This window comes from Macaca thibetana, chromosome 19 (genome assembly GCF_024542745.1).
Source record: "Macaca thibetana thibetana isolate TM-01 chromosome 19, ASM2454274v1, whole genome shotgun sequence".
Classification (NCBI taxonomy): domain Eukaryota; kingdom Metazoa; phylum Chordata; class Mammalia; order Primates; family Cercopithecidae; genus Macaca; species Macaca thibetana.
In genome coordinates this window covers 49,388,457-49,415,378 of record NC_065596.1, presented here as the reverse complement: position 1 = coordinate 49,415,378, position 26,922 = coordinate 49,388,457, and the positions used below count along the sequence as shown (strand labels likewise).

General features: G+C 46.7%; 1 protein-coding gene across 2 annotated transcripts in view; it reads right to left on the bottom strand.

The window, feature by feature from the left end:
• The window catches only part of CEP89 (centrosomal protein 89), a 97,729-nt gene that overhangs the window by 60,534 nt on the left and 10,273 nt on the right, over positions 1 to 26,922 (bottom strand). The window contains exons 3-7 of one of the 2 annotated variants that reach the window (XM_050771982.1): positions 23,864 to 24,022; positions 18,206 to 18,392; positions 12,668 to 12,770; positions 4,559 to 4,587; positions 2,050 to 2,092 (exon numbers count right to left, since the gene is read on the bottom strand). In XM_050771982.1, coding sequence (XP_050627939.1) covers positions 2,050 to 2,092; positions 4,559 to 4,587; positions 12,668 to 12,770; positions 18,206 to 18,392; positions 23,864 to 24,022 — 521 coding nt within the window. Of the gene's footprint in view, positions 1 to 2,049; positions 2,093 to 4,558; positions 4,588 to 12,667; positions 12,771 to 18,205; positions 18,393 to 23,863; positions 24,023 to 26,922 lie in introns of those variants that run through there. The other variant, XM_050771984.1, reaches the window with a different exon arrangement.

Below are 26,922 nucleotides of genomic sequence, written 5' to 3'. Positions count from 1 at the left end.
CTGTGTTCTTGGGGGCCCAAGAAGGCCTCCCCAGCCCCCATAGGCTCGGAAGTGCCTGATTCCACTGCCTGGCTTCACCGCCCCTTCTGAGTTGGCAGGGCAGGAGCTCCCGGGGTGCTCCTACAGTCACCCTCCCAGGTGCGGGACCTGGGTGTCTCCGCAGTCTGCACCCTCGGGGGCCTGGGAAGGCTCCTGTGTCCCCGCAGGCTCACAGGTGTTTGCTCTGGCTGCCTGGCCTCTCCCTGCTCCCGGAGCCTGCACCAGTCTCGGAGCGGGGTTGGAGCGGTGTTGGAGCGGGGTTGAGGCCAAGCCTGGGCACTGTCACAGCCTGGCCGGGAGTGTGCACACTCAGGGCAGCACGGACACGACAGCACCCTGCCACCTCAGCCCCCTCCAGACTTTGGGCACCCATGAGCGCAAGAGGGAAAGACAAGGGGGTGGGGGTGAGGGTGGCTCTGCACTGGCCTGCAGGTGTCCCTTGGTGCGAACAGCCTGGGTGCCATGAACTGGGCAGCAGGAGGCAGACAGGCTCCTGGGCAGAAGCGGGCAGGTCCACGGTGAGTCCCCACCTTCAGGTCGGGGAGGGCCTGAAGGCTGGGGACTGGGTTGCCCATCCCATGGGACCATAGTAGGAACTTGTGGTGCCTTTTCCAGGCCCACCCATGGCCACCCATGGACCCACTGGTGCTCACTCCCTCCCTTCTGAGGCCCACAAAAGCCCTGGGCTTAGCCAGAGCAGAGCAGATGGGATGACCAGCTGCAGAGAGGAGTTACCCTCTCTGCTGATAGCTGGAGACATCAGAGGACCAGCAGCAGAGAGGAGCAACCTACTCCAGGGCCTCCTCTCTGCTAGGAGCTGGTCAGAATAACCAGCTGCAGAGAACAACCCTCTCCAGGGCTTCCTCTTTGCTGAGAGCTGCAGAGACAGTCGAACGACCTGCCTTCAGAGAGGAGCCACAGACTCCAGGGCCTCCTCTCTGCTGAGAGCTGAACGCTTGACGGGACGACCTGCCTACAGAGAGAAGCTACCCACTGCGGGTCTCCTCTGAACTGTCCTAACACTCAGTAAAGCTCCTCTTCGTCTTGCTCACCCTCCACTTGTCTGCTTACCTCATTCTTCCTGGATGCAGGACAAGAACTCAGGCAAAGGCACACTGGCACCATAGACATTTCTGGCCAGAAAAGCAACACCCCAGAGATCTTGTAACAAGGTGGGACCTAACAGCAGAAATTATAACTTCCAGGCCGGGCGCAGTGGCTCAAGCCTGTAATCCCAGCACTTTGGGAGGCCGAGACGGGCGGATCATGAGGTCAGGAGATCGAGACCATCCTGGCTAACAAGGTGAAACCCCATCTCTACTAAAAATACAAAAAATTAGCCGGGCGTGGCGGCAGGCGCCTGTAGTCCCAGCTACTTGGGAGGCTGAGGCAGGAGAATGGCGTGAACCCGGGAGCTGGAGCTTGCAGTGAGCTGAGATCGCGCCACTGCACTCCAGCCTGGGCCACAGAGCCAGACTCGGTCTCAAAAAAAAAAAAAAAAAAAGAAATTATAACTTCCATTTTGGAAGCCACTGAAGCTCCCCAAACTGTTCAGTGGGGTGTAACCCATAAAGCATCACTGGACCTCTCCCTCTGCCTTCAGCCTCAGAGCAGAGCCCATAACTGCACCTGCCTGCCCAGCATGGATCCCAGTACATCATGTGTCCACTCCTCCCACCGGGATCCCAGCACATCCCACAGGTCCTCCTTTCCACCCCCAGGATCCCATTACATCCCACAGGTCTACCTCCCTTCCCCCAGGATCCCAGCATATCCCACAGGTCCACGTCCCCCCAGGTGTAACCCCCAGCCTCCCAGGATCCAAATACATCCTGTATGGACACATGTCCACTACCCAGTGTTTGCACCCTCTCTTTTGAGGCAAGGGTGAAAGTTCAACAACTAATACAAGAAAAAGAAAACGTAATCTTTATTTTCAGATAAAATTAATCTGGATAGTCTCCAAAACAACAAGCTTTTCAATCATAATATAATTCAAAAGGCAAATACCTGGGGAGGGTGGAGGTTTCTCACGTAATGGAGGTTTTTCATCCTAGGAAAGAAAGAACGTAAGTGCAGAGCATTAGTGTTTTATAAAGTGGACACAGGCAGCTAGGTCATTAGACAGCAGGTATATAAGCATGCTTTATTTTCTTCATTTGGACTCTTGTTCTTTGTTTTAGCTTTCAAAACTTTAATATCTACTATTTCTTTTTTTCCTTTTTTAAGACAGGGTCTTACTCTGTCACCCAGGCTGGGGTGCATTGGTGTGATTGCAGCTCATTGCAGCCTCCAACTCCTAGGCTCATGCAATCCTCCTACCTCAGCCTCCCAAGTAGCTGGGATTACACATGGGCCATCAGAGCTAATTTTTTTTTTTTTTTTTTTTTTTTTGTAGAGATGGGGTCTCATTTATGTTGCCCAGGTTGGCCTTGAGCTCTTCGGCTCAAAGGATCCTCCTACCTTGGCCTCCCAACATGCTGGGATTACACTGTTTCTTATACCTGAATCTTAGACCTTAAATGTCTTCCCCTCTGGTGCGCTCTCTGAGGCTGTAAAGGAAGTCCTTCCTGAGCTTTCTTCCTGCCTTTCTATGCTGAGTTCCGTGACTGTCTTTACAGGTAGATCCCGTGAGTAGCGGGCTGTGGGCTCACGTTTAAAAGCATGTGCTAGGTAGGGCTGCGAGTGAGTGGAGATGCCCTCAGAAAACTCCAGCGAGGCCTCTTCTCACTGGGATGGGCAAAAAGGACCCCACCAACTGCAGGGAAGCACATTTGCAAAATGCTGAGAAAGGAACATTAACAAGATATTGCTTCGCAACCCCAAACCCAGAGGAAAGGGAAGGCTGTGAACTTTTGTTAATTTTTGCTTACATGCTGGTGTGATATTAAGTTTCTAATTTCTGCTGACGAAGTAGACAGGGTTATAAATTAACTCTCCAGAGAAATGTTTAATTTTTAAGTTCCTATAACATCGCACAATGAAAAACTTACGTTAGAACTATTTCCATGTTTGCAAATTAGTTATTAAAATTCTCAGGCCAGGCCAGGCGCGGTGGCTCATGCCAGTAATCCCAGCACTTTAGGAGCCCGAGGCAGGTGGGATCACCTGAGGTTAGGAGTCCGAGACCAGACTGGCCAAAATGGTGAAATCCCATCTTCATTAAAAATACAAAAATTGGCTGGGTGCAGTGGCTCACAGCTGTAATCCCAGCACTTTGGGAGGGCGAGGCAGGTGGATCACGAGGTCAGGAGATCGAGACCATTTTGGCTAACACGGTGAAACCCCATCTCTACTAAAAATACAAAAAAAAAAAAAAATTAGCCAGGCATGGTGGTAGGCGCCTGTAGTCCCAGCTACTCGGGAGGCTGAGACAGGAAAATGGCATGAACCTGTGAGGCGGAGCTTGCAGTGAGCCAAGATCACGCCACTGCACTCCAGCCTGGGTGACAGAGCAGGACTCTATTTAAAAAAAAAAAAAAAATTAGCTGGGTGTGGTGGCATGCACCTGTGATCCTAGCTATTCGGGAGGCTGAGGCAGGAGAATCACTTGAATCCAGGAGGCGAAGGTTGCAGTGAGCTGAGACTGTGCCACTGCACTCCAGCCTGGGTGACAGAGCAAGACTTCATTTCAAACAAAAAAATCTCAGGCTAGGCACATCACATCATGCCTGCAATCCCAGTGCCTTTGGGAGGCCAAGGAGGATGGCTTGAGCCCAAGAGCTTGAGACCATCCTGGGCAACATAACAAGAAGCCAACTCTAAAAAAAAATTTTTTTTAATTAGCCAGGAGTGGTGGCATGTGCCTATAGTCCCAGCTACTCAGGAGACTGAGGCAAAAGGATCACTTGATCCCAGGAGACTGAGGCTACAGTAAGGTATGATCACACTACTGCACTCCAGTCCAGGTCACGGAGGGAAATCCTGTCTCAAAAAATAATTTTTACAAAAGATAAAATTGTGTATTCAATATACATCCATTTTAATTATAAAATATTTCTAACACTTTAATACATTACTTTCATCATTAAACTATGGAAAATATCAATTTCCTCATGTTTTAAAAGTATTTAAGGCCAGGCACAGTGGCTCACACCTGTAATCCCAGCACTTTGGGAGGTCAAGGTGGGCGGATCACTTGAGCTCAGGAGTTTGAGACCAGCCTGGGCAACATGGGGAAACCCTGTCTTTACCAAAAATACAAAAAATTAGCTGGGTGTGGTGGCATGCGTCTGTGATCCCAGTTACGAGGGAGACTGAGGTGGGAGGACCGCTTGAGCCTGGAAGACGGAGTCCACAGTGAGCTGAGATTGCACCACTGCACTCCAGCCTGGGCGACAGTGAGAGCTCCTTCTCAAAAACAAAAAAAAAATAAAAGAAAAAAAGCATTTAAAAGAAATATTCGACAGGAAAGAACTCTTAAGGGAAGATTTATTTTTTACCCCAAAATCACCAAAGTTGTTGAAAATTTATGATGAAAACTACATTGAGAAAATCATTTTTTAAAAAATGATCTTACCTTTAAATTCAGAACAGAGTATTTACCATCTGATGAAAAACAAAAGACAGAGAAACTTTTAAAGTAGATAATGAAATACGACAACTCAGAAAAGTACAATCATAGAAATTCACCTTCCACAGAGGAGCTCGACAAGGCCTGGGAGAGGGATAAAATTCATAGGGTCACAGGGCAAATGGGTCCCAGAGCCAGGCAGGGACCTGACTCTAAATTGCCATCTTTCTCCCATACCCATTCCTGAGCACATCCGCGGCTCACGTGGCTGCAGAACTAAAGCCAAACTCTTCAGTGTCTCCAAGCCCTTCCCTTGCCAGGCTCCTCCTCTCCTTCCAACACCCCTTTCCACCACTTTCCACACATCTTCCCACGCCGGGCTCCTCCTCTCCTTCCAACACCCCTCCCGCCACTGTCCACACATCTTGCCGACCACACCCTGGATGGGCTACCCTCCCTAAATGCAGCATCCAACCTGTCAGAAGAATAGTTTTTCTTTGAAGCAAACTGTCTCAACGATAGAGAGGAAAATAAATCTCGCCCAGTTACTCATCTTCCATACATCTGTAATCCAGGTACCCTAGGAAGCAGGTGATCTTACACCCCAGTTTGCCTGTACACACTCATGCTGTGAAAAGTTGGACATCGAGTTGCTGTTTTTTGAGACGGAGTCTCACTCTGTCCCTCAGGTGGAGTACAGCGGTGCAATCTCGGCTCACTGCAACCTCTGCCTCCTAGGTTCAAACGATTCTCCTGCCTCGGCCTCCCAGTTAGCTGGGATTACAGGCATGGACCACGATGCCCAGCTAATTTTTGTATTTTTAGTAGAGACGGGGTCCCCCATGTTGGCCAGGCTGGTCTTGAACTCCTGACCTCAGATGATCCACCCGCCTTGGCTTCCTTTGGATTACAGGCGTGAGCCACTGTGCCTGATCCTGAGTTGCTTTTAACTTTCTACTATTAATTTGCAGAGCAGAAAAAACTGGCTGAAAATAAACTAGAAACACATGCAAAAAACAGGGGAAAGAACCCTACAGAATTCAGACAACAGAAGAAAATGCTAGAGATACATACAAGATTCTAAATCTACTTCTTGGTTGGGCGCGGTGGCTCACGCCTGTAATCCCAGCACTCTGGGAGGCTGAGGTGGGTGGATCACTTGAGGTCAGGAGTTTGAGACTAGCCTGGCCAACATGGTAAAACCCCATCTCTACTAAAAACACAAAAATTAGCTGGGTGGGGTGGTGCTTGCCTGTAATCCTAGCTACTTGGGAGGCTGAGGCAGGAGAAACTCTTGAGCTTGGGCGGCAGAGGTTACAGTGAGCCAAGACTGTACCATGACACTCTAGTCTGGGCAGCAGAGCAAGACATCATCTCTAAATAAATAAACAAACAAATAAATAAATAAATAAACAAACAAACAAATAAATCTACTTCCTGATATATTCAAAATACCAATACTTAAACAACACATCACTGAAGAGCTCATTTTTGGCCAAAGTCATCTTGATCAGCTGTTTTTAACCAAACTGCTTTCAGTCAAACATTCAGGGGCAGCCTGGACTGCTCTCCTACTTGGACACCTACTTGGACACCAGGAGTTTGAGACCAGTCTGGGCAACAGAGCAAAACCCTGTCTCTACAAAAAATGCCAAATTAGCCAGGTGTGGTGGAACGCACCTGCAGTCCCAGCTACTCGGGAGGCTGAGGCAGGAGAATCATTCGAGCCTGGGAGGCAGAGGTTACAGTGAGCTGAGATCACACCACCGCACTCCAGCCTGGGTGACAGAGAGTGACCCTGCCTCAAAAAAACAAGAAAATTGTTGACAGCTATAGAAGCGGGGAGATGCATAGATGGATAGGTGGGAGTTCATTTTACTTGTCTCTCTACTTTTGTACACGTTAAAAATGATCACAATAAAAAGTTTTTCAAGGGCAATTCAATTTTCCCAAAGGAACTCATGCTATTTTATCTTAGTCATCAACTTTTCAGAAAAAGAATCCGATAAAGATTAAACTTACAATTTACAGCATCCCAAATTCACATTGGTATTTAATGTACATTTAATGTATACGCAGTTCACTCGGTTCTGTGAATCTATTGTGTCCCGTTTTCTTATTTATCATTTCTCAAACAGATTTCCAGAGTCCTCACCCTCCTCATTTCTATTACCTATAAGGGTGAAGGGGGTACACATAAAATAACAGCAAAAGGCTTCAATACTGGGCGTACTCCTACTGTGTACAAGGTGTCATGCTGGGTACTATCCCAGTTTTTTTTTTTTATACAGGGTCTCACTCTGTCACCCAGGCTAGAGTGCAGTGGTGGAAACTGCACCACAGCCTCAACCTGTCGGGCTCAAGCAGTCTTCCTGCCTCAGCCTCCAGCTGCTGGGTGTAAACGATCTTCCTGCCTCAGCCTCCAGCTGCTGGGTGTAAATGATCTTCCTGCCTCAGTCTCCATCTGCTGGGTGTAAATGATCTTCCTGCCTCAGCCTCCAGCTGCTGGGTGTAAATGATCTTCCTGCCTCAGCCTCCAGCTGCTGGGTGTAAATGATCTTCCTGCCTCAGCCTCCAGCTGCTGGGTGTAAATGATCTTCCTGCCTCAGCCTCCAGCTGCCAGCTCAAATTGTCTTCCTGCATCAGCCTCCAGCTGCCAGGCTCAAGCGATCTTCCTGCCTCAGCCTCCAGCTGCTGGGCTCAAGTGACCTTTCTGCCTCAGCCTCCAGAGTAGCTAGGACTACAGGTGCGTGCCATTATGCTGGCTAATTTTTAAAATTTTTGTAGAAACAGGGTCTCCCTATGTTGCCCAGGCTGGTCTCAAACTCCTGAGCTCAAGCAATCCTCCTGCTTTAGCCTCCTCAAGTGCTGGGATCACAGGCCTGAGCCACTGTGCCTGGCCCTATTCCAATCTCTATAGAAAGAAAATTCACATGACATGAACACATTCTTGCTGTCAAAAATTTTAATGATACAGATAAATCAAAATTCACCCATGAACATAATCCCTCAAAACCTTCCCCTCTCCAGAGGTAACCATGGTGATCAACTGGGTATGGTTCTTTTCAGATATACTCGAGCATATAAGGATGTAGTGGTTCATGCCTGTAATCCCAACACTGTGGGAGGCCGAGGTGGGAGGATGGTTCAAGCCCAGGAGGTAGAGGCTGTAGTGAGTTATGATCACACCACTGTACTCCAGCCTGGGTCACAGAGCAAGATCCTGTCTCAAAAAAAAGAGTCAAAGCCCACAACTTCCCCACGTTTCACATGCCTACATATAAGAGACATTAGGCAGTGGGGAGGGAGAGTAGCGTGTACACAGGTCCAGTGGCAGGAAGGAACACCACAGAGCTGAGGGTCTGCGGTACGTGAGGGTGTGAGGGGATGCATGTGGGGGTCCACGGACATGCAAGGGGACACTACCAGCTTTATGCTTTGAAAAGATGGCTCTGGGCCAGATGAGGTGTCTCATGCCTGTAATCCCAGCACTTTGGGAGACCAAGGCAGGTTGAATGTTTGAGCCCAGGAGTTCAAGGACAGCCTGGGCAACATAGTGAAACCCTGTGTCTAACAAAATACAAAAATTAGCCAGGCATGATGATGCACACCTGTAATCCCAGCTATTCAGGAGGCTGAGGTGGGAGGATCAACTAAACTCAGGTTGAGGTTGCAGTGAGCCGTGATCATACCACTGTACTCCAGCCTGGGCAACAGAGTGAGACCCTGTTGAAAAAAAAAAAGACTGTTCTGGCTGAGGGGATGAATGAATGAAGTTAAACAGTTACATGGCATAGAAGCTGGGAGAGGAAACCTGGGCACAGCACACAATGAATGATATCAAACTGGGGAGCAGGCTGTGAATACTTTGAAGAGTAAAGGGCCTAGACTGAGGGGATGACAGGGTTGGGGGTGGGGCGCCCAGGAAGGCAGGAGGAAACAAGATGCCCCGAGCCCAGGGAGAAGGTATGTTAACCACGTGGTATGCTACTGAGACGTCATCAGAAGAAGCCAGAAAACCACCCGGCGCACTTAACTACATGAAGGTCTCTGGTCCAGTGGCGCGATGGAGAGGGAAGCCAACCTGGAGAGGTTTGAGGAGACGTGGAGAGGGAGAAGGCCTGGAGAGGTGTACCACTTAACAAAGCGGGCTGTTGAGGAGGAGAAGGAGGAAGTACTAGCAAGAGGGGACTGTGGGATCAAATAAGGGTCTGCAAAGAATCTAGGGAAGGGGAACAGCGTCCACGAGCATGAATTTGGCAGTTCTGACCAAGGGCACGAGGGCCTTGCCCAAAGTGTGTTTGGTCTTCTTGGCAGGGGTCTCGCTAGAGTGCAGAGCGATGCATCAGGTGATCAAAGCTTCAGGCTTTAGACACTAATTATCACTAGCACTGATGGAAGCCACTGCACTTCACATGCATCACTTCATTTATGAGAGAGACACTCTCAGATTGAGAAGACGAGGTAAGCAACTTAGCCACGCCTGGAAATGACAGTCAAAGACCAAACCACCAAAAGCCAGGGCTCCTCACGTGTTGTCCAAGGATCACCCACATCAGACTCCTCTGTGTACTTGTGAAAAGTACAGACCCTTCCAGACCAGTCTGACCAACACAGAGAAACCCCATCTCTACTAAAAATACAAAATGATCTGGGCGTGGTGGCACATGCCTGTAATCCCAGCTACTCTGGAGGCTGAGGCAGGAGAATGGCTTGAATCCAGGAGGCGGAGGTTGTGGTGAGCCAAGATCGCACCATTGCACTCCAGCCTGGGCAACAAGAGCAAGACTCCGTTTCAAAAAAAAAAAAAAAAAAAAGTACAGACCCTTGGGCCCAGCCCTGAGCCACTAAATTAGAGTTTGGGGTTTGGGGTTTTTCAGAAGTATGCAGGGGCTTTTAGTGCCCACCACAAACCAGGCATCACTGCAGAAGCTGCAATCCCTCCCAACCAACACCTGTGTACCAAGTGCACATTCCCAAGTATGTGGGTGGCCACTGCGTCTCATCTCCAAATCCACCTTCATGGCCGGCTCATGTTACTGCAGCATTTCCACCCAGCCAGTTGGCACCAAGGAAGGCTTCCTCTGTAGGGGGCGCTGGAGAGACACTGGAGGGGCCGGGACTTTGCTTTCCTATTCCAGCTTCCTCTGGCTCTTCCTTCCATGCATTAATTTCTTTTTTTAATTTCTGTTTTTTAGAGTCCGAGGGTCTCACTATATTACCCAGGCTGGATTCGAACTCCTGGGCTCAAGTAATCTTCCTGCCTTGGCCTCCCCAGTAGCTGAGATTACAAGTGGGATTACATGGGCAGATCCTTTCTTTTTAATTTTTTGGGTGGCCAGCAACATGCAGTACCTCCCCATGGTGGCTTCTCCTGGCCCCCTATCCCAGTGAGTTTCATTACGGCAGCCCCTCAGCAAACTTCCTGGCCACCCAGCAGGCCACAGCTACGTCCTCTCCAGGAAGGTGTGGATCTTGGTTCTGGCTGGGGCTTCTCCAGAGCTGAAGGCTGAAGGCTGGAGACTTTGCGTCAGCCCTAGGGACAGTGGCTGCCCCCTTGAGCTGCTACTCCTGAATTCTTGAGTATTGTCTTTTACTCCTTAGTAGGCAATCCTGTTATTATTATTATTTTTTTTTAGAGACAGGGTCTCACTCTGTCACCTAGGCTGGAGTGCAGTGGCACTATCACATCTCACTGCAGCCTTGACCGCCTTCCTGGGCTCACGTGATCCTCCCATCTCAACCTCCTGCATAGCTGGGATTACAGGTGTGAGCCACCACGCCCAGTCCCCAAACCTGTTATAATTAATAATTCTTTTTTTTTTTTTTTTTTTTTTGAGACGGAGTCTCGCTCTGTCGCCCAGGCTGGAGTGCAGTGGCCGGGTCTCAGCTCACTGCAAGCTCCGCCTCCCGGGTTCACGCCATTCTCCTGCCTCAGCCTCCGGAGTAGCTGGGACTACAGGCGCCCGCCACCTCGCCCGGCTAGTTTTTTGTATTTTTAGTAGAGACGGGGTTTCACCATGTTAGCCAGGATGGTCTCGATCTCCTGACCTTGTGATCCGCCCGTCTCGGCCTCCCAAAGTGCTGGGATTACAGGCTTGAGCCACCGTGCCCGGCCAATAATTCTTTATAGTAAATTTGCCCTCTTCAAGTCACTGTGTGTGTTCTGACTCCTGATTGGATCTTGACTGATATATGCTACAACGGGCCACACAATGCAGATGTTAGACAAGGCAGGCGAGAACCAAATATGGGGACATAGGAAGACATTTGGCATGTGTTGTGAGACGAAAGAAAGGTAACAAAACAGCGTGCACATTATATACATACATGCTCTAAATTGTTAAAAATGTTATCTATGGGGGCACAATTAAGTGTGTTTAGCCTTATGATATGGCCTGGCTGTGTCCCCACTCACATCTCATCTTGAACTGTAGCTCCCATAATTCCCACCTATTGTGGGAGGGACCCAGTGGGAGATAACTGAATCATGGGGCGGTTTCCCCCATACTGTTCTCATGGTAGTGAATAAGTCTCACGAGATCTGATGGTTTTATAAGGGGAAACCCCTTTCTCTTGGTTCTCATTCCCTCATCTGCCGCCATGTAAGACGTGCCTTTCACCTTCTGCCATGATTGTGAGGCCTCCCCAGCCACGTGGAACTGTGAGTCCATTAAACCTCTTTTTCTTGATAAGTTACCCAGTCTCGGGTATGTCTTTATCAGCAGCGTGAAAACGGACTAATGCACTTTATATATTTATGTATTTTTTTTACAGTAAGACAGTATTACTTTTGTAATTTAAAAACAGATGCACCTTTTACTAAATCTAATACTTTAAAAATATGCCAACTGACCAACAGGTGTTTTCTGGCCCCAGGATTATGAGGCTGACGTTCTGTGTTCCCTGAGAAATGATTTACAGAAATGTTTCCCTGAGCCCGAGCAACTCTGGGGCTGCTGATAAAGCAATTATTGGTTGTCCACTCGATGCCTGGCTCTCCTTTCTCAAATGTGAACCACCTCTTAGGAAACCGAAAACTTTTCCCTACCTTTGCTATAACATGCTGAATTCTCTCATTGTGATAATCAAATAGATATATGTCCACACACTCATTCACCCAACAGATCTTTCCTGGTGGGCCACTGTGGGCCAGGTCTTTCCCCAAGCACTGGGACTAGGGAGACCCTATCCTACCCCTATCTCTATTGCTTAAGCCCAGGAGTTCAAGACCAGCCTAGCTAACATAGCAAAAAAAAAAAAAAAGCACCTTGTACTTTAAAAACAACCTAATATCCAGAAGCAATTGACTGTGGAATAACTTGTTTTCTTTTTTTTTTTTTTTTTTTTTTTTGAGATGGGGTTTCACTCTGTCACTCAGGCTGGAGTACAATGGCACAATCTCAGCTCACTGCAGCCCTTGCCTCCAGGGCTCAAGCGATCCTCCCACCTCAGCCTCAAGAGTATTAGGACCACAGGCACATGCCACCATGCCTGGCTACTATTTTGTATTCTGGTAGAGATGGGATGTCCATTTTTTGTAGAGAGTGTCTCACTATGTTGCCCAACCTGGTCTCAAACTCCTAAGCTCAAGAGATCTACCTGCCTTGGCCTCGCAAAGTACTGGGATTACAGGAGTGAGCCACCACACCCAGCCTTATTTTCTTGAGACAGGGTCTCACTCTGTCACCCAGACTGGAGTGCAATGGTGCAATCACGGCTTGCTGCAGCCTTGACCTTCCGAGCTCAAGTGATCCTCCCACCTCGTCCTTCTAAGTAGGTGGGACTATAGGCGTGCACCCCCTTGCCAGGCTACTGTTTTTAGTTTTACTTTTTGTAGAGATGAGGTCTCCCTGTGTTGCCCAGGCTGCTTTCAAATTCTTGAGCTCAAGGGATCCTCCAGCCTTGGTCTCCCAAAGAGCTGGCATGAGCCACCACACCTGGACCCTCATTTTCAATAAAAAATAAACTTCAATTATATTCCTAGTTAAAATCACAGTGCTACAGCCTGAAGGGGCAATGGGTATGTTTTCCTAAAAATAAGCAATATTCATTAAGAAAAGATGTTCTTATATTTTATGAAAATTGTGGGATTTGTTTGTTTGTTTGTTTTACCTTTTTGTTGTATCCGCTGTGGTGTAGGAGGAGAGCCTGGAAACTCATCTTGATCAGAAACATTTTCATCATCTTCACTGTCCACCTCATGTAACAATGGCACCTTTTTGTTATAAAAGACAAAGGAGGAAAGAAATGAGAAATGTCCTTCTAACAAATTCCAATGTCTTCTTTCAAACCTTCCCCACTGGGAGCTCCCTCCATGGGCACTTCAGCTACTTTTCTTAGTGACACACAAAAGGGCTACATCAGGTATGGCTGGATGACACTTCCAGGCCCTCAGGAAAAGCCTGGGGGGCAAAGGCAACACCATTCAAGTTACGCCAAGGCCATTGAGAGCTCCATATCCCAGCCATGTTGCCAGGGCAGCTTCCCTTCCTCATCCCTGCCAGGGACCACCCAATACCACTCCATGCTGGCACTGACACCATGTTACTAATTTCCCCCTATGCCTTTTTGTTGAGACAGGGTCTCCCTCTGTCACCCAAGCTGCAGCACAGTGGTGTGATCACAGCTCACTGCAACCTTGACTTCCCACATGCAAGCGATCCTCCCACTTCAGCCCCCGGAGTAGCTGGGACCACAGGCATGCACCACCACACCCAGCTAATTTTTTTTTATTTTTTGTACAGACAGGTCTCCTTTTGTTGCCCAGGCTGGTCTCAAACTCCTGGGCCCATGCGATCCTCCTGCCTCAGCCTCCCGAAATGCAGGGATTACAGACGACAGCCACTGCACCCAGGCTGTGTTAATAATTTCTATGTGGGACAAGCAGTGCTGACCTCCCCTGGGAGGACTCTCACTGAGGCCTGCTATGTTCACCAATTATGTAAGTCCACTACAAATTTCATTTACTGAGGGACTCCCCTCTACTGTCTGAGAGTAGCTCCTACATAGGTAACCATTCATGTTAGCTATATAGGAGCTACTGAAATTTTGTTTCATCCCAACATGGCAGGGACACAGAGTTGTCCTTCAGAGAGGGCCATGGGCCAGGAATGGGACCTGCTGCTGATGAGGAGGAGACATTCCTATTGGCAGGAGCCTGGGGGTAGGAACAGAGGCTGCCAAGGAGGAAGAGAAAGAACAGTGAAACAGGTTTTTCTTTTTCTTTTTTTAAGACATGGTCTCACCGTGTCACCCAGGCTGGAATGCAGTGGCGCAGTCATGGCTCGCAGCAGCCTTTACCTCCTGGGCTCAAGCAATCCTCCACCTCAGCCTCCCAAGCAGCTAGGACTACAATCGCATGCCACCATACCCAGCTAATTTTTAAATTTTTTGTAGAGATGGGGTCTCAGTATGTTGTCCAGGCTGGTCTCGAACTTCTGGCCTCAAGCGATCCTCCTGCCTCAGCCTCCCAAAGGGCTGGGATTACAGGCATGTAGTAAACTTTCCCTCTTCAAGTCACTGTGTGTGTTCTGACTCCTGATTGGACCTTGACTGATATATGCTACATCAGGCCACACAATGCAGATGTTAGACAAGGCAAGAGATAACCAAATTTGGGGACGTAGGAAGACATTTGGCATGTGTTGTGAGACGAAAGAAAGGTAACAAAACACCGTGCACATTATATACATACATGCTCTAAATTGTTAAAAATCTTATCTGTGGGGGCACAATTAAGTGTGTTTAGCCTTATGATATGGTCTGGCTGTGCACTCAGCCTGAACCAGGGGTTATGTGGTGAACTGTGACTGGCGCTGTCTGGGTGGGCTGCCCTTTGGCTCTCCTGATTCTTCAGTAAAATCTTGCTTTTGTGATCAGTTTGGCTTAGCTGGGCTGCACTGCAGGCAATGGAAGGGCTGTCCCTGGGGCTGACAAGGAGGTGGTGGCAGGGACCAGCAAGACGCCCATGAGAAGGGGCATTTCAGAGTAAGAGCTAAGGCTGCTAGGTCCACCTGTCTCTGTGGACATGGTTCAAGGTGACCTGGCTCAAGAGAAGCAAACAGGTCACCCAAGCTACTCATCATTTGAAGAAAGAAAAAGTAAATGACCCCGCACTTTTTTTTTTAATAGAGACAGGATCTCACTATGGTGTCCAGGCCAGTCTTGAACTCCTGTCCTCAAATGATCCTCCCACCTCCACCTCCCAAAGTGGTGGGATTACAGGCATGAGCCCCTGCCCACGGCCGACCTCAAACTTTTTTTATCTCCCAGGAACAAACTTCCTTGTTCAACCTGTCAAAAATATATTAAGTGACTCACTACTCTCAAGGAAATGTGAAATGGATAAGATGACTTAAAAAATATTAGGGGTCAGGCACGGTGGCTCACGGATTCCAGCACTTTGGGAGGCCGAGGTGGGTAGATGATCTGAGGTTAGGAGTTCAAGACCAGCCTGACCAACATGGAGAAACCTCGTCTCTACTAAAAGTACAAAATTAGCCGGGCGTGGTGGCGCATGCCTGTAATCCCAGCTACTCAGGAGGCTGAGGCAGGAAAACTGCTTGAACCCAGGAGGCGGAGGTTGCAGTGAGCCAAGATGGCACCATTGTACTCCAGCCTGGGCAATAAGAGGGAAACTCTGCCTCCCTCCCCCTACAAAAAAAGTGTTAAGAAGATGCCCAATATGGACAACTGTTTGGCAGTATCTACTGGTACTAAAGCTGATGGTACATATGCCCTATGACCATACACATGCCATTTCTCAGTATACACCCACCAGAAATACACAAATATGTACATCAAGGGACACATCCCCAAATGTTCACAGCAGCACTATTCCTAAGAGTCCCAAACTGGAACCAATCAAGTCTCTGTCATCAGTAAAACGAATAACTGAGTGGTACGGTTGCACAGTAAAATATACAGCAATGAGAACGAACCAGCCCCTGCTATACACAATAACTGAAGACTCCCAAACTCCAAATAATGCATACCGTCCAATTAAGACCATGTAAATTTTCAGAATAGGCAAAGCTAATATCAGATTATTTTTAAAGATTAAAGCTAATCTTGGCAATGGTTAACTCTGTGGGAAGCAGTAAGTGACTAAGAAGAAGGGGGATTTCTAGGGTACAAGTAATTTTTTTTAATCTGAGTGGTGGCTACTTTTTGAAAATTTATCGAAATATACACTTATGATTTATTCACTTCTTGTGCATGTTTTATATATCAATAAGTAAGTCTACTAAAAACATACCTTCATAAAGAATTTGTGATACTTTATACAAACATACTTTAAAAGGCTTGGCTGGGCGCAATGGCTCACGCTGGTAATCCCAGCACTTTGGTAGGATCACCTGAGGTCAGAAGTTCGAGACCATCCTGGCCAACATGGTGAAACCCAGTCTCTACTAAAAATACAAAAATTTGCTGGGCTTGGTGGCGGGCACCTGTAGTTCCAGCTACTCGGGAGGCTGAGGCAGGACAATCACTTGAACCCAGGAGGCGGCGGTGAACCAAGATTGTACTACTGCATTCCAGCCTGGGTGACAGAGCAAGACTCTGTCTCAAAAGAAATAAACAACAAAAAATTATACATATGTATATATATGCGCAGTACTCTAGTTGTTTACTTAAACTTGTAGTAAAAGAATAAAAACACAAACTTCAGGATGCACTCCAAATCTAAGAAAAGATGGGTTTCCAAGGAGGGAGTGGGGTTAGAGGACAAGGCAACATCAACCCTAATGGCAGCATTTTATTGTTTATTACTTTCTACTTTTCACATTTTAAAATTTAAAACTTTTCCTACTACACATGGCTCCTAAAACCACCCTAACAGACTTGCCTAAAAAATCAAAATAACTGTCCTTCTAACTAGGAAAGAGTCTCTGTAGGTCACTGTATCTCCTTCTTCCAAGGGAAATATTGTAGCAAGCTTTCCCTCTAGAATAGCACAGTGATATGACTCTATGTGTAACATCGGTCCAATGGTCCAAGTGTGCGGGTGAGGAGCGGTGGAACTGACTGTGAGCCCTGCAGAGCTGGACAGGCGCACCTCCCTCCTGGGGGCTCTGGGCAGTGTCTGCCTATTCCAGAGCTCCTTGCTATGAGAAACCTAATTCTATGTGTGAAAGTCTGTATATGTGGGAAAATGATGGTGAGTTCATGAAACAGCCACATAAGGATCCCTCAAAATAAGCTCCTGAAGACCATTTAAAACATATTTTAGGGCCAGATGCGTTGGCTTACACATGTTCCCAACACTTTGGGAGCCCGAAGCAAGAGGATTGCTTAAGCCCAGGAGTTCAAGACCAGTCTGGCTAACATAACAAGACCCTGGCCCTATAGAAAATAAATAAATAAATAAATAAATAAAATGCCAGTTGTGGTGCCACGTGCCTATAGCCCTGGCTACTCGGGAGGCTGAGGTGGAAGGATCACTTGAGCCCAGGAGGAGGTGGCTATAATGAGCTATGATCGTGCCACTGCACTCCAGCCTGGGGACAGTGAGACCCCATCTCAATTTAAAAAAAAAAAAAAAGTGTTTTAATATAGCAGAGGCTAATCAATATACATATAATCAATACTGGTGTAGCTTAATGCTGTCAGTCTATATGTTCAGACACTATGAACAACATATTATAATGATGGCAAAAAAAAGAGAAAGGGGCTGGGCACAGTGGCTCACACCTGTAATCCTAGTACTTTGAAACGCTGAGGCAGGCGGATCACTTGAGTCAGGAGTTCGAGACCAGCCTAGGCAACATGGGGAAACCCTGTCTCTACAAAAAACACAAAAAATAGCCAGGTATGGTGGTGTGTGTCTGTAGTCCCAGCTACTTGGAGGCTGAGGTGGGAGGATCGCTTGAATCCAGGAATTTGAGGCTGCAGTGAGCTATAACGGTGCCACTGCCCTCCAGCCTGGGGGACAGGGCAAGAAGACCCTGTCTCAAAAAAGAAAAAGAAAAAGAAAAGAAAGAAACAAAGAAAAAGATAAAGGAAAAAGGGATATGTGCTGTATCTTGCCATTAAGGAAATATCATTATGTAGTTTCCAAAACCCTGGGAAGCAGTTTAAAAATAGGGATTCGCAGAGCAGCTGGCAGTGGAGAAGTATGTTTCCTTGAATCTCTCTGTGTGCAGTTCCCTGATGTGTGACAGGGCAATGAAGGGAATTCCTCACCGAGTCAGTGGGGGTCAGCTAAGATAAATGCACACAGGAGTTAGAAACAGGGAGCGCTCATAGTAAGCACTCAAAGCACGTCAGCTCCCATTGAGAGACGCATGACGATCTTGCCCGTCATGCACGAATTTAAAGAAAGGGTGCAGTGTGCAAAATGATACCATAAAAGTGATAGGAAATTTAGCTTCCAAGGTCAAAAAAAAAGAATAAGATTGCTAAGCTTTGAATGGAAGTCCACATTAAGAATATGAAGATGTTCATCTTTGTTTTTGCAAGATAAAGGAAAGAAGTTTATGTTTTAATCTAACCAAATAGAAATGAAGCTGGACACGTTTAAAAAATAAGCCCCAAAGCAAATGCTATCAAATGCAGAATAGAGAGAAGAAATCCTTAGCAATACACTAATTTACCAAAAGTTAATGTCAGGGTGAATGTCAAGAAGAAAATTGGGAACATAGAAAACACCTGATTTCTGTGTGGCACAGCGTACAGGTCATCACCATGGCCTCCTTTGTCCTCCTGGGCACTGACATCCCCCAGTTCCTTGCAGCTGGATGACAGCTGAGTTTCAATGTCCTCTTCTTCCTCACAGCCCAGTGTTTCAAAGGATGGCAAAGAAGATCTCCTTCCCATCTCACTCTGCCAATTTGGTCTGTATTAGAACATTCATGAGGAAAACAAACAAAAAGTCATTTAACACTTGACATTGATACATATCATGTATTAAATGTACTGCCTCCAAGTCCTTACCATAAATGTGTGATAGTACAAAGTACACAGAAGCTAAAAGATTAAATTTTCTACCGTTCCATCTCTTTGTACACTCAGCATATCCTTCTAATTTCTGTTTTTAGAGTTACTGCATACATATACAATTCGCCTTGTTATGAATAAGGGTTTTTTTTTTTGTTTTGTTTTTATTTGTCTGTTTGTCTGTTTTCTGAGATAGGGTCTCACTCTGTCTCCCAGGCTGGAGTGCAGTGGTACAAACATGGTTCACTGCAGCCTCAACCTCCCTGGACTCAGGTGATCCTCCAACCTCAGCCTCCCAAAAGCTGGGACTAACCATGCCCAGATAATTTTTGTATTTTTTGTAGAGACAGGGTTTCACTATGTTGTCCAGGCTGGTCTCGAACTCCTTGGCTCAAAGGATCTGCCCACCTCAACCTTCTAAAGTGCTAGGACTACAGGCATGAGCCACTGAGCCCAGCCTGTTGTTGTTGTTGTTGTTGTTGTTGTTGTTATTATTTTGAGATGGAGTCTCACTCTGTCACCCAGGATGGAGTCCAGTAGCGCAATATTTGGCTTACTCCAACTTCAGCCTCCCGGGTTCAAGCGATTCTCCTGCCTCAGCCTCCTGAGTAGCTGGGATTACAGGCACTTGCCACCACGCATGGCTAATTTTTCTATTTTTAGTAGAGATGGGGTTTCACCATCTTGGCCGGGATGGTCTCGAACTCCTGACCTCAAATGATCCGCCCACCTCGGCCTCCCAAAGTGCTGGGATTACAGGCATAAGCCACTGTGCCTGGCGCCGGCCTGCTAATTAATAAGTTTTTGTTGTTGTTGTTTTTAATTGAGACAGGGTATCATTCTGCCACACAGGCTGGAATGCAGAGGTACAATCTCGGCTCACTGCAGCATCCACCTCCCCAGCTCAAGTGATCCTCCCACCTCAGCCTCCCGAGTAGCTGGGACTACAGATGTACTCCACCATACTCAGCTAATTTTTTGCTTGTTTGTTTGTTTGTATTTTTAGTAGAGAAGGGGTTTGGCCATGTTGCCCAGACTAGTCTCAGACTCCAGAGCTGAAGCGATCCACCTACCTCAACCTCCCAAAGTGTTGGGATTACAGGTATAATCCACTGTCCCCAACCTATTAATAAGTTTTTAAGTCAACATTTTAAAAGGTAAGAATCCAGTAGATATGCCAGCTTAACCATCCATTTTCCTTGCTTAGGTGGGTTTTTTGCCTTCACTTTCCATTGCTGTAGATAACCCTGTAATAAACATCCGTGTGCAGATAACCTCTACTGTATTTAGGATTACTCCTATAAAACAAACCACCATAGAGTAAATTCTTTTTTTTTTTTCTTTTTTTGAGATGAAGTCTCGCTGTGTCACCTAGGCTGGAGTGTGGTGGTGCGATCTCAGTGCACTGCCACCTCTGCCTCCCAGGTTCAAGTGATTCTCCTGCCTCAGCCTCCCAAGTAGCTGGGTCTACAGGCACCTGCCACCATGCCTTGCTAATTTTTGTATCTTTAGTAGAGATGGGGTTTCACCACATTGGCCAGACTGGTCTTGAACTCCCGACCTCAAGTGATCCGCCTGCCTCGGCCTCAAAAAGTGCTGGGATTACAGGCTTGAGCCACCATGCCCAGCCCATACAGTAAATTCTTGAGTCAAATGGTGTGAACATTTTGTGTCTATATACATACTGCACAAAATCATTTCTCCAAGCTACAAATACACTGGTAATAATTTTATGAAACTTGCCAAAACAACTTAAAACCCACTGTCTAAATTTGCATTTGTTACTGAGACTGAACGTTTTTCCATATGCTTGTGTTCAGGTCCTTTGTCTATTTTACTTCTGGTATGTCCATTCCAATTTGTTTTTTTCATTTTGTGTGTGTGTGTGTGTGTGTGTGTTTTTGAGACAGGGTCTCACTCTGCCATCCAGGCTGGAGTGAAATGACAAGATCATAGCTCACTGCAACTTTGACCTCCTGGGCTCAAGTGATCCTCCTGCCTCAGCCTCCCAAGTAGCTGGGACTACAGGTAAGCAACACCATGCCAGGATGATTTTTGTATTTTTTGTAGAGATGGGTGTCTCACTTTATTGCCCAGGCTGGTCTCGAACTCCTGATCTTAAGCAGTCCTCCCACCTCAGCCTCTCAAAGTGCTGGGATTACAGGTGTAAACCACCACACTTGGCTTCCATTCCAATTTGAAATTACTAAAATTAATGTACTAAAATTAAAATCCTGACTTTGCTTTTACTATAAATGTTTTTTCTGTTCTATTAATATTATTTTGGTTTTATAAATTTCTTAAACATAGAAGTGATTAAAAAGGTTTCTTTTACCTTCTAAATTCTAATTCTAAAGTCTTATTAAAGACTTATTCTAAAGTCTTATTTGTGTGTCTATATAGTATAATCCTTCATTCATTAGGAATTTATTTTGGTGTATGACTTAGGCAAGGCTCAAAGCTGATTTCTAATATTGCTAATCAATGTAGCACCGAATCCTTTCCTTCCCCTTTGAGCTGTGGGACAGACTATTAAAGATTCAGTATGCTTGTAGAAACACTAGGTTCACCTCAGGGCATTCCTGGGCACCTCTGTATCACTCAACTAGTCCTATACTGTTCTTGCTACTTTATCTATACATTTTAAAATATGACAGGGTCGGACACAATGGCTTTTTATTGCATCAATTGAGGGGTAGCTGTTGGGATGTTCGTGGTTAAAATACAATTGCTGGGCTCTGACTGGGTTGCTTTTTGGTCTCTTGTTTTTGGGGTTTGGCAAGGGTACATTTACCTACATTGATGGAAAAGTCAGAGATGGGGAGGATTGCAGATTTAATCGGAAACAGTTCTTGAAATTGAGCGTACGTGCGTGCGTGAGCGTGGTTCACACCTATAATCCCAGCACTTTGAGAGGCTAAGGAGAGAGGATTTCTTGAAGCCAGAAGTTGAAGACCAGCCTGGCAACATCAGGAAACCTTGTCTCTACAAAAAAAAAAGTAAAAATTAGCCTGGGCTGGGCACAGTGGCTCACACCTGTAATCCCAGCACTTTGGGAGGCCAAAGTGGGCAGATTGCTTGAGGTCAGGAGTTCAAGACCAGCCTGGCCAACATGGCGAAACCCCATCTCTACTAAAAATACAAAAATTAGCCAGGTGTGGTGGCGTGCACCTGTAGTCCCAGCTACTCTGGAGGCTGAGGCAGGAGAATTGCTAGAACCCAGGAGGCAAAGGTTGCAGTGAGCCGAGATCAGGCCACTGCACTCCACCCTCGGCAACAGAGCAAGACTCTGTCTCAAAAAAAAAAAAAAAATTAGCCAGGCATGATAGCACGCATCTGTGGTACCAACTTCTTGGGAGGCTAAGGCAGGAGGATCACTTGAGCCTGGGAGGAGGAGGTTGCAGTGAGCCATGATTGTGCCATTGCACTCCAGCCTGTGCAACAGAATGAGATCCTGTGTCAAAAAAAAAAAAGAAAGAAAATTTAAAAATCCCCCCAAAAACAAAATAAAATACAACAGGGCTAATCCAGCATTCCTGTGTGTCAGACCATCTCCTCTGATGGTCTTACAGGCTTATTTTTTTCCACTGAATTTTAGAGCCATTTACTCATCTTTAGTTTTTATCCAGCCAAAGTATAATTCTTACCAGGAAAAAAAAAGGTTAAATTCAAATATCTCAAAATGGTGGTGATACTTTTGGTCAAAACAAAAATAAAAACAAGCCCTAGAAGGAAATACATTAAGTATTTATATGACACCATGGTAGGAAGTGTCTTACTAAATTTACAATTATTACAGAAAATATAAATTTAAAAATGGGTAGATTTTACTACATACAAAATACAAAATATTTAGTGTATCAAAAAAGCCAGCACAGGCTAGGCACAGTAGCTCATGCTTATAATCCCAGCACTTTGGGAGGCCAAGGTGGACAGATCGCTTGAGGTCAGGAGTTCAAAGACCAGCCTGGCCAACACGGTGAAACCCCGTCTCTACTAAAAATACAAAAATTAGCCAGGTGTGGTGGCGTGCACCTGTAGTCCCAGCTGAGGCAGGAGAATCGCTTGAACCCAGTAGGCAAAAGTTGCAGTGAGCCGAGATCAGGACACTGCACTCCACCCTGGGCAACAGAGTGAGACTCTGTCTCAAAAAAAGAGCCAACCCGACACAAAGTTGAATATACATGACAATTAAAAAGGGAAATGTGGCCAGGCGCGGTGGCTCACATCTATAATCCCAGTGCTTTGGGAGGCCAAGGTGGGCAGATCACTTGAAGGCGGGAGTTCGAGACCAGCCTGACCAATGTGGAGAAACCCCATCTCTACTAAAAATACAAAAATTAGCTGGGTGTGGTGGTGCATGCCTGTAATTCCAGCTACTCAGGAGGCAGAGGCAGGAAAATCGCTTGAACCTGAGAGGCGGAGGTTGCAGTGAGCCGAGATCGCGCCATTGCATTCCAGCCTGGGCAGTAAGAGTGAAACTCTGTCTCAAAAAAAAAAAAAAGGGCAAATGTGATCATGGATCCCTACTCTCATCCCTGCCCCATGCGCCCTTAGAGACCTCCAGTGTCTTCCCACCATTCCTAGGGCAGACACCAACCCTCTAAACAGGACACTAAAGGCATCCCCAGCCTGAACCCTGCCCAGTCCTCCAGGCCCATCTCACATCCCAAACATCCTCCTTACACTGCCGCCTGTGTCACATTCCCTCGTCTGTGTCTGGAAAGCTCATCCCAGCCCCACAAAGATCATCCCCAGCCCTTGAGCTGTTCCTAGATGATTCCTGTATGTCCTAAGCTCTCCTCTCAACCCTTTCCTCCTCAGGAGGAGACCTTCCTGACCCCCTAGCCCTGTGTCAGCTCAAACCCAGGAGAAGCAACAAAGGGAAAGATGATGAAGAAAAAAGGCTAAACTGCAGCTGCCAGGAAGGTCAAATTAGTGTGACTGTCCAGAGACACACGTGAGAGGTGAGGAGGGACCACTCTCACTGTTCAGGTTGCCGCACAAAGAAACTTACTAAGGGCTGGAAGCAGCACTGAATTCATTAGCTCTGTGCCACTGTGAAAATGGCCAGGACCCATACAAGTCAAAATCGAACAAGATCCACTATGGAGGAAATCCAGATCCCAGAGCAATTAGGTCACTGGACAGTCGCTGGACAGTGTCCATTTGACACTGGTGATGAAAACCCAGCGACTAAGCCTCTAGTCATAAATATGTGCAGGAGCACCCGCGCACCCACACAGGTACACATGCACACACAGGTACACATGCACACACACGTACTCATGCACACACACACGTAGAGACCAGGCTGAGCTGCCCCTCTTCCACCCAGAGAGGAAGCAGAGGCGGCGATCTGGTACCCACCGAAGCCTCAGCTCTGAGGTAGTGGCATAGGGCTCGATGAAGCTGTCTTGTTCAACACTGCTCACGTCACTCTCAGACCGGGATCTCCGGCGAGGCTGAGGAATGGCAACCGTCCGCCCAGTCAATGTTGTCGCCAGAATGGCTGCTGCCAGAGCAGATCTGCGGACAAAAACATCCCGTGGAGACGGTGAGACATGAACATTCCAGGTGAAGGCTGAACAAGATACACGAACTGATCGAGGCTTACCTTCTGCTGGACGGTGTCAACTTAGCATTTGCTCTGCTCCCGTCATCTACCGCGGGCCATCAGACAATCTCATTTGATTCTCACACAACTGTATGACTACATAATATTGTCATCCCATTTTCCATAGAAATTAAATAACTTATAAATATTTCCTAGCCAAGGCCGGGTACGGTGGCTCACGCCTATAATCCCAGCACTTTGGGAGGCTGAGGCGGGTGGATCACCTGAGGTCAGGAGTTTGAGACCAGCCTGAATAACATGGTGAAACCCCATCTCTACTAAAAATACCAAAAATATTAGTCAGGTGTAGTGGTGGGCGCCTGTAATCCCAGCTACTTGGGAGGCTGAGGCAGGAGAATCACTTGAACCCGGGAAGCGGAGGTTGCAGTGAGCCAAGATCACACCATTGCACTCCAACCTGGGCAACACAGCGAGACTCTGTCTCAAAAAAAAAAAAAAAAAAAAAAAAAAAAAAAAAAAAAAAAAAAAAAAAGATTTCCTAGCCGATAGGAGGTAGAACAGGGCCTGTAATCCAGAGAGACACAAAAGCCTACATTCAAGTAGTTTTCTTATTAGAATGGAAAAAGAAAATGAGATATAGAAAGACTAAAAGATTTAGAAGGGGACTGACTTTAAAAATACAAATTACTCAGGAATATATTATAGGAAAGTTAGAGTAAACAGATTTACCCTCCTGCCCAAAAAAGTAAAACAAGGCCAGGCGCAGTGGCTTATGCCTATAGTCCCAGCACTTTGGGAGGCTGAGGTGGGTGGATCATGAGGTCAGGAGATCAAGACCAGCCTGGCTAACACGGTGAAACCTCATCTCTACTAAAAATACAAAAAAATTGCCAGGTGTGATGGCACACACACCTGTAATCCCAGCTACTCAGGAGGCTGAGGCAGGAGAATCAGTTGAACCCGGGAGGTGGAGGTTGCTGTGAGCTGAGATTGTACCACTGCACTCTAGCCTGGGCAACAGAGTGAGACTCCATCTCAAAAAAAAAAAAAAAAGTAAAACAAAACAAAAGACCACTGTCCCAGCTTGCTGCCTAGGAAAATGTCCAGGTCACAGCACAGGGAGGAGGAATGCATGGAGCCAGGCAGACTCCTCGAATTGTAGAGATGGAGCTGAGAGAGTGTGTAGGATAGAGTGCTGGACAGGAGAGAAGCGCACAGAGAGAACGAGGAGATCTGCAGAAGGTCCCCCAGTTTCAGCGGGATATGGTGCAGCACACAAGTGTGAGGAAATTACCCGACCGTGGAGGAAGAACCACTCACAAGGATCAGAGGAGCAGAGCCAGGTGCTTATACACAGCCCAGGATGGCAGCTGCTTCCACCAGGTGGACTAGAGAAACCCATCATTCACAAGATGCTGGGTGCGGCACTCAGAAAGGTCTGGCCGCAGTACTGGGGAATAATTAGCCCTGGCTGAGCACTGCTCCATGTCCCACCTAACAAATCATATAAGAAAGACCCGGCCAGGTGTGGTGGCTCACGTCTGTAATCGCAGCACTTTGAGAGGCTGAGGCAGGCGGATCACAAGGTCAAGAGATCAAGACCATCCTGGCCAACATGGTGAAACCCTGTTTCTACTAAAAATACAAAAATTAGCTGGGCATGGTGGCGGGAGCCTATAGTCCCAGCTACTCAGGAGGCTAAGGCAGGAGAACTGCTTGAATCCAGGAGGTGGAGGTTTCAGTGAGCCGAGATCGCACCACCATACTCCAGCCTGGCAACAGAGCAAGACTCTGTCTCAGAAAAAAAAAAAAAAAAAAAAGACCCAAAAGATCTGTTTCCAAGAAATTGAACTGCATCCCCAAACAAAGGTCAAGATGTTTTAAGGAATACAAAATGATCCAGCACTCAAGGTAAAATTCACAAGATCTTCTATCCACTTAGATAAGCAGGCATGCAAAGAGACAGGAAACCATGACCTGTAAGGAAGACAGCCGTCAACGGAAACCCACTAAGAATTGAACACATATGTTAGAACTGGCAGCAAAGCACATTCAGATCGTTATAACAGCTGTATTTCATATAATCAAAAAGCCAAGTAGAGACATGGACAATTATAAAAAGAACCAAACTTCATGAGATCAAAATGACAACATCAGAGATAGAAAGTATACTGGATGGGATTAACAGATTATATATTGCAGAAGATCAGTAAAATTAAAGGCAAAAACAACCAAAAATAACCAAAATGAAATGGAGATGGAAAAAAAAATTTTTAAGAGCATCAATCAGATGTGGGATAAAAACCACTGTTCTTTATATTTTGGTTTTGGGGTTTTTGAGACGATATCACTGTTGCCCAGGCTGGAGTGCAGTGGCGCAGTCACAGCTCAGTATAGCCTCAACCTCCTGGGCTCAAGTGATCCTCCCACCTCAGTCTCTCGAATAACTGGGACTATAGGCACACGCCACCACACCTGGCTAATTTTTATATTTTTTGTAGAGATGGGGTCTCGCTATGTTCTCCAGGCTGGTCTGGAACTCCTGGGCTCAAGTAATCCTCCTGCCTCAGGCTCCCAAAGTGTTGGGATTACAGGCGTGAGCCACCACGCCCGGCTGCTGTTTTGTTTTAAATTACTACATTTTGGTGTAATTGTTACACAGCAATAAATAATAGCCTCATCATCAAACAGTGCTGGAAAAATCAAATCTCCATATGCAAAAAAAAAAAAAAAAAAAAAAAATTCATGGATCTATGGTTTCACTCTGTGCCCTTACCCAAATCTCCTCTCAAATTGTAATTCCCACATGTTTAAGAAGGAAAGTGATTGGATTATGGGGGCAGTTTCCCCC